This window comes from Sorex araneus, chromosome 1 (assembly GCF_027595985.1).
Source record: "Sorex araneus isolate mSorAra2 chromosome 1, mSorAra2.pri, whole genome shotgun sequence".
Taxonomy (NCBI): domain Eukaryota; kingdom Metazoa; phylum Chordata; class Mammalia; order Eulipotyphla; family Soricidae; genus Sorex; species Sorex araneus.
Window position 1 is genome coordinate 439,718,910 of NC_073302.1, and position 13,474 is coordinate 439,732,383.

At 42.4% G+C, this 13,474-nt stretch overlaps 1 protein-coding gene across 1 annotated transcript in view; it reads left to right on the forward strand.

Moving 5' to 3' along the window:
• Positions 1–13,474, forward strand: part of LOC101544608 (maltase-glucoamylase) — a 244,248-nt gene that overhangs the window by 88,584 nt on the left and 142,190 nt on the right. Inside the window, exons 29-34 of the mRNA XM_055129619.1 lie at positions 8,455–8,623; positions 8,877–8,973; positions 10,341–10,453; positions 11,402–11,527; positions 12,729–12,857; positions 13,211–13,321. Of these exons, the coding sequence (XP_054985594.1) occupies positions 8,455–8,623; positions 8,877–8,973; positions 10,341–10,453; positions 11,402–11,527; positions 12,729–12,857; positions 13,211–13,321 (745 nt within the window). The remainder of the gene's footprint in view (positions 1–8,454; positions 8,624–8,876; positions 8,974–10,340; positions 10,454–11,401; positions 11,528–12,728; positions 12,858–13,210; positions 13,322–13,474) is intronic.

A 13,474-nucleotide genomic window follows, 5' to 3' on the forward strand; every position in this document is an offset into this window, starting at 1 on the left:
TCCATTGTATAGATGTACCAAAGTTTCCTCAACCAGTCATCCGTTCTGGGGCATTCGGGTTTTTTCCAGATTCTGGCTATTGTAAACAGTGCTGCGATGAACATACATGTGCAGATGTTGTTTCGATTGTACTTTTTTGCCTCTCTGGGATATATTCCCAGCAGTGGTATTGCTGGGTCAAATGGGAATTCAATATCTAATTTTTTGAGAGTCGTCCAAATTGTTTTCCAGAAGGGCTGAACCAGTCGGCATTCCCACCAGCAGTGAAGAAGGGTCCCTTTCTCCCCACATCCTCTCCAACAGCGGTTGCTTTTGTTCTTTTGGATGTGTGCTAGTCTCTGTGGTGTGAGGTGGTATCTCGTGGTTGTTTTGATCTGCATATCTCTGATGATTAGTGATGCAGAGCACTTTTTCATGTGCCTTTTGGCCATTCGTATTTCTTCCTTGGTAAAGTTTCTGTTCATTTCTTCGCCCCATTTTTTGATGGGGTTGGATGTTTTCTTCTTGTAGAGTTCAACCAATGCTTTATATACCATTGATATCAACCCCTTATCTGATGGGTATTGTGTAAATATCCTTTCCCATTCTGTGGATAGTCTTTGGATTCTGGTCAATGTATCTCTTGCGGTGCAGAAGCTTTTTAGTTTAATGTAGTCCCATTTGTTGATCTCTGTTTTTACTAGATTGCTTAGTTCCGTGCCACCTTTGAAGATACCTTTATCTTCAATATCGTGGAGGGTTTCGCCGACCTTGTCTTCAATGTACCTTATGGTTTGTGGTCTGATGTTGAGGTCTTTAATCCATTTTGATCTGACTTTTGTGCATGGTGTCAGGTCAAGGTCTAAACCCATTTTTTTGCATGTGGTTGTCCAGTTGTGCCAGCACCATTTGTTAAAGAGGCTTTCCTTGCTCCACTTCACATCTCTTGCTCCCTTATCAAAGATTAGATGGTCATACATTTGGGGTTGTGTGTAGGGATATTCCACCCTGTTCCATTGGTCTACGGCTCTGCCTTTGTTCCAGTACCATGCTGTTTTAATTGTTACTGCTTTGTAGTAAAGTTTGAGGTTGGGGATGGTGATGCCTCCCATCATCTTTTTCCCAAGAATTGTTTTAGCTATCCTTGGACGTTTGTTATTCCATATGAATTTTAGGATTGCTTGATCCATTTCTTTGAAGAGTGTCATGGGTATATTTATAGGGATCGCATTGAATCTGTATAATGCTTTAGGGAGTATTGCCATTTTGACAACATTGATTCTCCCTATCCACGAGCAGGGTATATGTTTCCATTTCCTCATGTCCTCTTTGATTTCATGGAGTAGCGTTCTGTAGTTTTCTTTGTAAAGGTCTTTTACTTCCTTGGTTAAGCTGATTCCGAGGTACTTGATTTTCTGGGGCACGATTGTGAATGGGATTGCTTTTTTCATGTCCCTTTCCTCTGCCTCATTGTTTGCATATATGAAGGCCATGGATTTTTGGGTATTGATTTTGTAGCCTGCAACTTTACTGTATAAGTCTATTGTTTCTAAGAGTTTCTTAGTAGAGGTTTTAGGCTTCTCTAGATATAGTATCATGTCGTCTGCAAATAGTGAGAGTTTGATTTCTTCCCTTCCTATCTGGATGCCCTTAATCTCTTTTTCTTGTCTAATAGCTATCGCAAGTACTTCCAGTACTATATTGAAGAGGAGTGGTGAGAGTGGGCATCCTTGTCTTGTGCCTGATCTCAGAGGAAAGGCCCTTAATTTTTCCCCGTTGAGGATAATGCTTGCCGTAGGCTTGTGATAGATGGCTTCGACTATCTTGAGGAAAGTTCCTCCAAACCCCATTTTGGCGAGGGTTTTCATCATGAAAGGATGTTGGATCTTGTCAAATGCTTTCTCTGCATCTATTGATATGATCATATGGTTTTTATCTTTACTTTTGTTGATATGCTGGATTATGTTGATTGATTTCCGAATGTTAAACCATCCTTGCATCCCTGGGATGAATCCCACTTGGTCGTGAGGTATAATCTTTTTGATGAGTTGTTGGATCCTATTTGCCAGTATTTTGTTGAGGATCTTCGCATCGGTGTTCATCAGGGAAATTGGTCTGTAATTTTCTTTCTTAGTGGTGTCTTTGTTTGCTTTTGGTATTAGGGAGATGTGTGCTTCATAGAAACTGTTTGGGAGATTTCCTGTTTTTTCAATTTCCTGGAAAAGTTTGAGGAAAACAGGCAGCAGGTCTTCTTTAAATGTTTGGAAGAATTCGCCAGTGAAGCCATCTGGGCCTGGGCTTTTGTTTTTGGGGAGGTTTTTGATCACAGCTTCAATTTCCTTAACATTGATGGGTCTATTCAGGTATTCCAAGTCTTCTTTGTTCAGTCTTGGGAGATTGTAAGAATCGAGGAATCCATCCATTTCTTTTAGGTTCTCCTGTTTTGTGGCATATAGACTTTCGAAGTAGTCTCTAATGATCTTTTGAATCTCACTGGTTTCTGTTATGATGTCCCCCTTTTCATTTCTGATTCGATTTATTAGGGTTCTTTCTCTTTCTTTCTTTGTGAGTCTTGCTAGCGGTTTATCAATCTTGTTTATTTTCTCGAAGAACCAGCTCTTTGTTTCATTGATCTTTCGGATTGTCTTTTTGGTTTCCATGTCATTAATTTCTGCTCTAATTTTTATTATTTCTTTCCTTCGATCTGGTTTGGGTTCCCTTTTCTGGTCCTTTTCTAAGGTCTTGAGTCGTGAAGTCAAGCTGTCTATGTGGGCCCTTTCTTCCTTCCTGAGGAATGCTTGGAGAGCTATAAATTTTCCCCTTAACACGGCTTTAGCTGCGTCCCATAGGTTTTGGCAGCTCGTGTCTTCATTCTCATTTGTTTCTAAGTATTTTTTGATTTCTTCCTTGATTTCCTTCCTGACCCACTCATTGTTCAACATTGAATTGTTTAATTTCCAAGTGTTTGACTTGATTCTCCGTGTCAGTGAGTGGTTAGCTTCTATCTTCAGCGCATCGTGGTCTGAAAAGATGGTTGATACAATTTCTATTTTTCCGATTCTATTGAGGTATGTTCTGGGGCCCAGTACATGGTCTATTTTAGAAAATGTTCCGTGTGCACTGGAAAAGAATGTGTATTCTTTCTTTTGGGGGTGTAAGGCCCTGTATAGGTCTATTAGGCCTCTCTCTTCAATTTCTTCTTTCAGAGTCAGTGTTTCCTTGTTGAGTTTTGTTCTTGTCGATCTATCTAGAGGCGATAAGGCCATATTGAAGTCTCCGACTACTATTGTGCTGTTAGTGATGTCCTCTTTGAAGTCTGCTAGGAGTTGTTTTAAATATTTAGCTGGTCGCTCATTAGGTGCATATATGTTTAAGAGTGTGATTTCTTCCTGTTGAACATATCCCTTGATAAACAGAAAATGACCTTCGCTGTCCCTTTTAATCTTTTTCAACCTGAAATCTATGTTGTCGGATATTAGGATGGCCACTCCAGCTTTTTTACGGGGGTTGTTTGCTTGCAGGATTGTTTTCCATCCTTTGACTTTGAGTCTATGTTTACTCTGTTTGTTCAGGTGTGTTTCTTGCAGGCAGCAGAATGATGGGTTTAATTTCTGGATCCATTTTGCCACTCTGTGTCTCTTGATGGGTGCATTTAGGCCGTTGACGTTGAGAGAGATTATTGTGATAGGATTTTGTGTCATATTTCTGTGGTATTTGTTGTTTTTATGTGGCTCCACCTTGTCTTACAGTAGCCCCTTGAGACCTTCTTTCAAGTTTGGTTTTGAGTCTATGAAGGACCTGATCTGTTGTTTATCCGAGAAGTAGTGTATGGTTCCTTCGAGTTTGAGTGAGAGTTTAGCCGGATAAAGTATTCTTGGTGAGGCATTCATTTCGTTGAGTCTTTTCCCTATGTCCCACCATTGTCTTCGGGCTCGGAGGGTTTCCTCTGACAGGTCTGCTGTAAATCTGAGGGGTGCTCCTTTGTATGTAATTTCCTTCTTTGACCTTGCTGCTTGCAGAATTGTGTCTCTATCCATAGCATCCGTCATTCTGACTATGATATGCCTTGGAGTCTTTTTATTTGGGTCTCTTTTTGCTGGTACTCTTCGGACTCCTTGTATCTGGATGCCTGCCTTCTCCAGCTCTGGGAATTTCTTAGCAATGATGTCTTTGACTGTGTTTTTTTCATTGGGGTTACTTCCCTGTGGTTCTGGTACTCCAATGATTCTTATGTTGTTTCTCTTGAAGTCATCCCCCAGGGCTCTGATTCGCTCTATAGCCATTTTGAGGTCTTTGGCCATGATTTGTTGTTGTCTATAAGCTTTCTGCAGCTCATCTTCCAGGTCGCTGATTCTTTCTTCAGCTGTAGTCATTCTACTGTTGAGGGCATCTAGTGAGATTTTTATTTCATCTACCGATTCCTTTATTTGTGAGATTTCCGTTCAAAGATTTGAAATTTCTGCTCTCATTTCTGCTCTCATTTCTTCCTGAATTTTCTTGGTAGACCGTTCCAGCGCTTCATTCATCTCCTCCCTTAGTTTATTGGATGTCTGTTCCATGGTTGCTTGGAGTAGGTCGACTCTCCTCCAGATCTCCTCTCTAAATTGTTTATCTGAGAGGTCATAGATGTGAGTAGCCCCCATTGATGTTTCTGGGATTTTTTCTTCTCCCTCTCTTGGTGGAGGGGATTTTCGCTGCTTCTTCATATTGTTACGGAAGTATAGAGCTGGAGCTCTGTAGTTATTTGTTCCTTTTTCCTTCTTGTGGAAAGAAGGTTTTCTGATCGTGCTAAACTTCCCTTATTAACTGAGAGCTTTTATAGTGTCAGACTAAGCTAATGGCTATTTTGTGTGTTAGAGATTGCAAAAGTGAATTTTCAAAAACATACAAGTACTGATTGAGCTGAGGTAACAAAGAATAACTGCGGCCGCTCTGAGAGGAGGCCACGCCCACTTTTAGACCACGCCCACTAACATACAGGACACGCCCCCAGTGTCTTCCTGCGAGGGCAGGCCGCAGTTAGGGGGCCCGGGGAGGAGCCGGGGCGCAGAGGACACGGGCTGGGGTGGCTGGAAGGTCTCGGGGAGTCCAGGCGGCGGGAAGCGGGGCGCGGGAGGGCGTGGCCGAGGGTCCGGGAAGGTACCTGAGAGGGCGGGCCGCAGTTAGGGGGCCCGGGGAGGAGCCGGGGCGCAGAGGACACGGGCTGGGGCGGCTGGAACTTCTTTTTAGTTTTTATTAGTGAATCACGTTAGGTACAGTTACAAACTTATGAACTTTCATGTTTGTTTACATTTCATTTACATCCCTCCACCAGTGCCCATTCTCCTCCACCAATGTTCCCAGTATCCCTCCCAGCACCCCACCCCAACCCCCACCTCCCCACCCTGCCTTTGCAGCAGGGCATTCCCTTTTGTTCTCTCTCCTGTTGGATGTTGTAGTTTGTAATAGAGGTATTGAGTGGCCATCATGTTCGATCTATAGTCTACTTTCAGCATGCAGCTTTCAACTGAGTTTTTCATTCTTTTTTTTATCTTTTGGGTCACACAGAGCAATGTACAGGGATTACTCCTGGCTCTGCACTCAGGAATTACTCCTGGCAGTACTCAGGGGACCATATGGGATGCTGGGATTCGAACCCAAGTCGGCCGTGTGCAAGGCAAACCCCCTACCTGCTGTGCTGTCGCTTCAGCCCCGGTTTCCATTCTTTTTGATGTATACATTTTCAGTAGTGTTAAATGGTATCTCATTGAAATCTGATTTGTATTACACCAGTAAATTACAATAAACATGCTTTAATTATGTCTGGTGGCATGGTTGGCCATATGTCCTCTTGGGGAAAGTATCTGTTTATCTCTGTTTCCAATATTTTGATGGATCTTCTTTTTAGATGGGCCTTCAATTTTTTTTTGAGCCTTGGAGTGTGTTTGATACCCTGTCAAACTTTTGTAATTTGATGTAGTACCCATTTTTTGGTTATTTTTGCTAATGGAATCTGTCTAAAAATGACTTCATATCTTGGAGAGTTCTACTTATATTTTTCCTTCATTTGCTTTATGAATTACTAAGATGTTCAATCCACTTTGAATGAATTTTTGTGTATGATCCAGTGTCATTGCTGCACCTAGTGTAATAGCTAGGACTTAAAACAACTTAAATATCCAGTGACAGATGAATGGATGAATCTAGAGTATATCATGTTAGGTCAAATAAGTCAAGTAAATCAGAGAGGAAAGGTAGTACCAGCTGATCTCTCTCATCTTTGGCATATGGAGCAAACCCAAATAAAAGACAGTATCTAACAATGACAAAGCCTTGGCCTTAGATTACAGGACTGAGATTATTTAGTTGAAATCGGGGAAGGGGTGGTGGGGGAAGGAAGAGGTAGACAGGAATTAATGTATGAATATTGGTGGTGGGTCTTGGTTACTTTGGTGGTGGTGAGGTTTGATAAAAGTTTTTTATTGTAGACTTCATACCTAAACTATAATCAAATTAATGTTAATAATAATGATAATGTATTGGAGCAATAGCACAGCTGGTAAGGCATTTGCCTTGCATGCGGCCGACAGGGGCTCAATTCCTCCGTCTTTCTTGGTGAGCCTGGCAAGCTACTGAGAGTATCCTGCCTGCATGGCAGAGCCTGCCTGGCAAGCTCCCATGGCAAATTCAATAGGTCAAAAATAGTAACAATAATAGGTCTCATTCACCTGACCCTGGAAGAAGCCTCCAATCATTGGGAAAGACAAGTAAGGAGAGGCTGCTAAAATCTCAGGGCTGGGACAAATGGAGATGTGTGTAAAAACAGAAAAAAGAAAAAGAAAGGAGAGGAGAGGGCCACGCGGAGCACCACACCGCAGGCACTGGGCACAGGGCAGTGGCGCTGTCTTTCCCGCCGCCCGCTTTTGGTAGTCTCCAGCCGCTTCCCCCACCCCCGGGAGATTGATGGCATTGATGAGGCAGGCGAAGGAAGAAACGGAGCCAGGCTGGTTGGTCTCAGTTGCAGTTTATTCCATTCCCATCTCCATTCTCCTCTGATTTTCCTCCTGCTTCTACCTCCCCCATCCTACTTAATTCTCCTTCTCCTCTGGATCTGGATCTCGATCTAGCTTCTCCAGATCTGGCACTGGGACTGGCCTGGGACTGGCCCTTGAACTCGACCCCAGCCCCCTCTTTCAGTCTAGTAAAATCCCCAAGCATGAGGGGTTGGGGCTTACACATAGGTGTGGTCACAATCAATAGGGGTAAAGTTATTTGCCTCAGGGGATGCTTCTTCTAGGACAGAGTCTTTCAGCAGGATTCCCACCCAAGAGCGGAATCCCATGGGTGTGTTTCTCCTCTCCTTATCCAACTAACATATAAGCATTCATAATATTAATAATTTTGTATGGAATAGCAAGAGATGCATTAAGCTTATAGAATTGCTCTCCTGGGTCATCAGGCCAGATTAGTCTTTCCTATCCCTAGCAGGGTCCTAGTCTTGTCGTTGCTTTTGGATCATGACATGACATGTCCATGACCAAGCTCTTAACTTATAGTTAAGCATTAGGAGCTTTGGCCAGGCCCATCTCGATGCCAGGGTAGCACATAAGTCACCGCTTGCCTTGGGTCCGCCCCGTCCCTCGTCGGGACCCTGCTTTTGAGGGTGCTAGGAAGTAAGGGCAGCTGAGGCTTAAGTCGAGAAAGCAGATGCCCAGGAGTGAATAATATTCGAAGCCAATTAAATCTCATGTTACCAAAGCATATTAACAATGGTCTGGTCTCTCTTTGTCCATACAAAAAGGACATCGTTTTAAAGTAAACTATTCAAAAGACATGAGGAGAAGAGCAAAGCAATATTAATTGACAATACAAGTTCACTGTCCTAGCAAGGTCTGACCTTACAAATTAACAGAGTCTGATTAGGGGAAAAGCTGATTAACTGGTAGAAGTGGTTATAGATAAACAAAGGAATGGAAGTGATTCGGGAGCACTTTGATGGGTGTGACTGATATACTAAGCTCCTAGTAGCAAGGGGAGCAGGACATACCAATGTAGTCTAGAATTGATTAGAGATTATTACCAGATAAGCCCAAACTCTGTGGCAAGGGAGAAAGGACAAACCAATAATATCCAACAGAGATATTACTGGTGCCTGCTTGAGTAAATTGATGAACAATGGGGTGACAGTGATACAGTGATTATCATTATTATTGGGGGCTAAGGGGCTATACCTGGTGATATTCAGGGGTCACTCCTTGTTCTGTACTGTGAAATTACTCTTGTGTGTCCTCAGGGGACATATGGTATATCAGGGATCAAATCCAGGTTGGTCCCAGGACAACTATGATTATTTTTTATCAGATAGACTTCCCCACCTTCCCCGTATTCTGAATAGGGGGAGAGAACTAAAAGTCTGCGTGTCCTTGGAAAGTTCACTACTTAGAATCAGTAGAATGACTTTCTCTTAAACATGCCCCTTTTCGGTGTGTGTTGCAGATGGGACTCGCGGGTCCTGGGCTTCACTTTCAATGACATGTTCATTCGCATCTCCACGCGCCTCCCCTCCACCTACCTCTATGGCTTTGGGGAGAACGAGCACACATCTTTCCGAAGAGACCTGGACTGGCGCACCTGGGGCATGTTTTCCCGAGACGAACCCCCTGGGGTAAGAGCAGAGCAGGTGGCATCTGGCGACTCGGCTTCTCTTCACCCACATGGGATTCCCATCATGCTCTGGCTTCCAACACTGCACTCGGAAGGTCACACTCTGCTTTGAGACATGTGGGACATTTTTAGAGTCCTTTGCTTGTCACTTGTTTTATTTCACATAAGTCTAGATATAACTACGCTTGTGATTTTTGTTGTTTCTCTCCCTGTCACAGTCCCTTTTAACCAACTATCTCACGTGACTCTCTTAGTACCTGAAGAATTCTTATGGTGTGCATCCCTACTACATGGCCATGGAGGAGGATGGCAATGCCCACGGGGTGCTCCTGCTGAACAGCAATGCCATGGGTAAGAGAATGCCAGCATCTCCCCTTATTTTTTGTGAAAAAATCTTCCTTGAGGAATTTTAGAGTGTGTTTGATCTAGATGCTCCCTGAAGTCAAAATTATTATCATCTGGGCAGTTATTATTATTTTTCTTTCTGGATGAATGGATAAAATTTCTGTTTATTTATTTTCAGTGACATGTGACAACAAGAATCAGCCCAAGTTTTACTTGGCTAAAATTACAAAAGCAGGAATAGCAAAACTAAGCGAACACTTAAAAGTCTAAAGGACAGCTAGTGAGAGATGCTGGTGTATTTTGAATTACTTATGAAGCTACGGGTTAGAGTGCATACTCTGAGAGGCTTACGGGGTGAAGGAAATTTGTATGGCATGTTGAGAAAAGGGTGGAAAATCAGGAAGTGGGGTGGGAAAAACATACACATAAAAACTGGTGAAATCTAAAGAAGTTCTCTAGCTGAGTCAGTTGTATTCTATGAATGTCAGCTTCTTGATTTTGACAATGCGTGATGATTATGTAGAAGGAAATTTTTCTAAGATAAGTTATTCTAAATTCACAAATCACGAAAGCCTGTTGATTGTTGATTTCTCGATTGGGTTCAGTTACCTCTCCATTCGTCCTAGCCCTGAGATTTTAGAAGCCTCTCTCTACTTGGCCTTCCCAATGATGCCTCACTGGAGGCTTTCTCAGGGTCAGGGGAATGAGATCCAGCTTGTTACTGGCTTTAGCATATGAATACACCATGGGAAGCTTGGGAGACTGTCCCATGTGGGCAGGAAACTCTCAGTAGCTTGCTAGTTTCTCCCAGAGGGAGAGGTATGTTATAAGATATCGCTTCTGGGAACTTGCTTTTAAGTCTCTGGATATTGGCCATTTATGGGATTACACACACCTTGGTTCATCTGCCGGTACCTTTATGCATGAGGCTTATCCAAACATGTGGAGAGGGTCCTTGAGCATGGCTGTGGCTAGGTTACGGTGGTCATTGGCCGCCGGGAGCTCTGCAGGGAGGGAAGCTGGAACCCATCCCCTCCAAAGGGCCCCAGGGAAGACAGCCAGGCCTGTGGGCAAGGGACTCTCTAACTTACAATAATAATATAAAATGAGCTGATTTATCAGACATTCTAAGTTACAATAATGATATATAAAATGAGCTGATTTATCAGACCTTTTCAATAAGACACACCAAGGGGGAAATCCAGGGAGGACCATGTGACTTTGACTTTTCAACTCTGTGTAAGTATAATAAAAATACTTCCTCTCAATATTAGCTACTAGGAAATCAGGAAGAGGGAGAATATAGCATATATTCGAGGGAATCCCACATCTTGAAACTTTCTAGCCTGATTGGTACTTTCCTATATTTTCAGATGTGACATTCCAGCCCATGCCTGCCGTAACATATCGCACCATAGGGGGAATTCTGGACTTTTATGTGGTCTTGGGGCCCACTCCAGAAAAGGTCACTCAGCAATACACGGAGGTAAGAATGAATTTCATTGATTACCATGTGTTTAGATAATATGTTATGAGCGCCCACACCCATATTCATTAGTACAGCTCTCAAATAGGAACTGGAATTGTGGATGCTTCTTGGATACAGGGTTATAGATCAAGCAACAAAGCAACAACAAGAAAAATCTAGATAAACATTCAGTTCTTACCATCTCAAGGCCTCTGAGAGTGGCATAAAGAGTAGTAGTGATAGTGGGTGGGGGGGCCACAAAAATAGTGGTGGCAACTGTGATGAAGAAGTGATAATGAGGGATGATGGTGATGATGATGATGATGATGATGGGTGTGGTGACTGTTGTAGTGGTGGAAGTAGTGGTTACGATTCTGGCCAGGGTGCAGTTATGGTGATGGTGTTAGTGCTGTTGGAAGTGGGAGTGACAGAAAGATTTGATTGGTGACTCTGTTGGTCATAGTGACCATGGCAGCTGTTTCGGCAGCAGCAGTAACTTGCATGTAAAAACTATGAAATATCACTGAGGTATTTGCTGAATATCAGAACATTTTTTCACTTATTTCATTATCCTCCAAAGCAGTATGAAGCAAATTCTATTATTGTCTCTAAATGCAGGAGACAAAACTGAAGTATATAAAGGATAGTTTGATTTTTCTGAGTCACATAGCCAACAAGATGGTAACCAGGCCCATTGGCATTTAGATTCGGTTATTAGATAATATGTTAGGATGCTTCTGGATATCAGAATCAAACCAGATTTCTCCTAAATTCTACAGAGGGTGATCATGTCTAGTAGGATGCTTTCTCCCAGATGAGAGAAGAGCTTTGCACAGTTCATTTCTCTCTAGAATTGAATGTGTTGACTGTCAGATATGGGGCACTTAAAAAAGTGACCCTCTTATTTTATTTTCTTTAATATAGCCTTCCCATTTAATGGCTAATATGTTCTGTTTATTTTTCTAGCTAATTGGTCGGCCAGTGATGGTTCCTTACTGGTCCCTGGGATTCCAGCTGTGCCGTTATGGATACCAGAATGATAAAGAGATTGCTAATTTGTATCGTGAAATGAAGGATGCCAAAATACCCTATGTATGTTCTTAATATGTGGCATACTAGCTCTGAAACCTCCCCAAAGCCAGTACTGGGTTCATTTGTTTACTTTGGGAGGGAGGTGTTCAATCAAGTTTCAAAGATCTTTCTCACAGAATACCATGCAGAACTCACCCCAACCCAGCAATTCTGAGATTGCCGTCCCCGTTTAGAGTCATGTGATTCACCTAGGGAGAGACCCTTACAGTCAACTAATTTTTTTTAAGGAATATTCTTTTAATTGAATCACAGTGAAATACACAGTTACAAAGTTGTTCTTGATTGGATGTCAGTCATATAAAGTCCCTTCACCAATGTACATTTCCCACTACCAATGGTCCCAGTTTTTCCTCCTACCCCACCCCCGCCTCTCTGGAAAGCACTGCTCTCTCTCTCTCTGTCTCTCTCTGTCTCTGTCTCTCTCTCTCTCTCTCGCTCTCACTCTCTCTCTCCACTCTCTCTCTACTTTTGGCCATTATGGTTTGCAATACAGATACTGAAAAGTTATCATGTATATCCCTTTACCTACTTCAACACTCAGTTCCTGTCCAGAGTGATCATTCCTAACACCCAAGTGTTCTCTTAAACTGCTTAAAAAAAACATTTAGTTATAAACAATCTTGATGCCATAAGAACAAAAGCTTTCCCCAACAGTACTGTTGTTTAATATACAAACAAAAATAAGGAACAAATTCAGTCCATCACAGTGGTTATAGGTAAAATTTTTGTGAGAACTTCAGGCATCATTCCCTGAACTTTGAGCTGACCCAGAGTCTAATGTAGGGATCTTTGTAGAGAAGCGCCTATGGAAACACACTCTGTTCTTCACTTGTGGATCCTAGAACAGGTTTTAATCATAAGAAAACTGATCCTTCTAACCTTTGGTCATTACAAGGCACTTTATCATTCATTGTTTTCTTTTATCCTCAACATATCCCTAGCAGATAGGTCTTATCATCTACATTTTTCTATTTTGTTTATTTAGTCTTGCCCCCACCCGATTTTAAGACAACAAACTAGAAAATTAGGTGAATTTTCCAGACTACTACCTAACAATGACTGGAGTTTTAAAGAATAAGAAAGAAGTCACTTGACACTTATTATAACTTGGGATGTGTGTGTGTGTTTGTGTGTGTGTTTCACCTACAAGGGGGATGACTAAGCCAACAGTCTCAGTTTCTTCTACATTTCCCCTCCTCAGGATGTGCAATACTCTGACATTGACTACATGGAGCGACAGCTGGACTTCACCCTCAGCCCCAACTTTACGGGCTTTCCACAGCTGATCGATATCATGAAGAAGGAGGGGATGCGAATCATCCTCATTCTGGTCAGTCCCCCTGGGAACACGAGGAGTCTCTTTGGAAAAGTTCATGGGGATTGGTGGAGAATGCTTTATCTTCTCTTCTTTTGAACAGAGATTCCTAGGTCTTATGGACTGTGAAGAAGGAACATAGATCCATTGGTTGTGGGTGTGGTGGTAACACACTTAAGTGGAGCAAAACTGCACTGTAAAATCAAATGGATTGAAAGCCAATGCTACCTTAATAAAAAAAATACATGTGTGTATTTCTGCAGATTCACAGGAGTCCAAGGGGAGGCCATGCCTTCTCTTTTGAGTCATTCCTTGAGTAAGTCTCTGGCTTTGGCTGTTCTCACCTGAGCTGTGTAAATTTATTTTAGGATCCAGCCATTTCTGGCAATGAGACTCAGCCCTATCCTGCATATGAACAGGGGATAAAGGATGATGTTTTCATCAAGGATCCAAGTGATGGAAGCATTGTCTGGGGAAAGGTAAAATCAGTGTTGATTTCTGAGCTTTGCTGGGGGGTTGGTACTAGTGTGAGGAGGTGGTTTATTGTTTTTTCCCATTACAGTTTTGAGTCAGAAATTCTAACTTTCTCGAGCAGTGTTTATCATCATGATTAAGGAACTTTAAAGAACTAC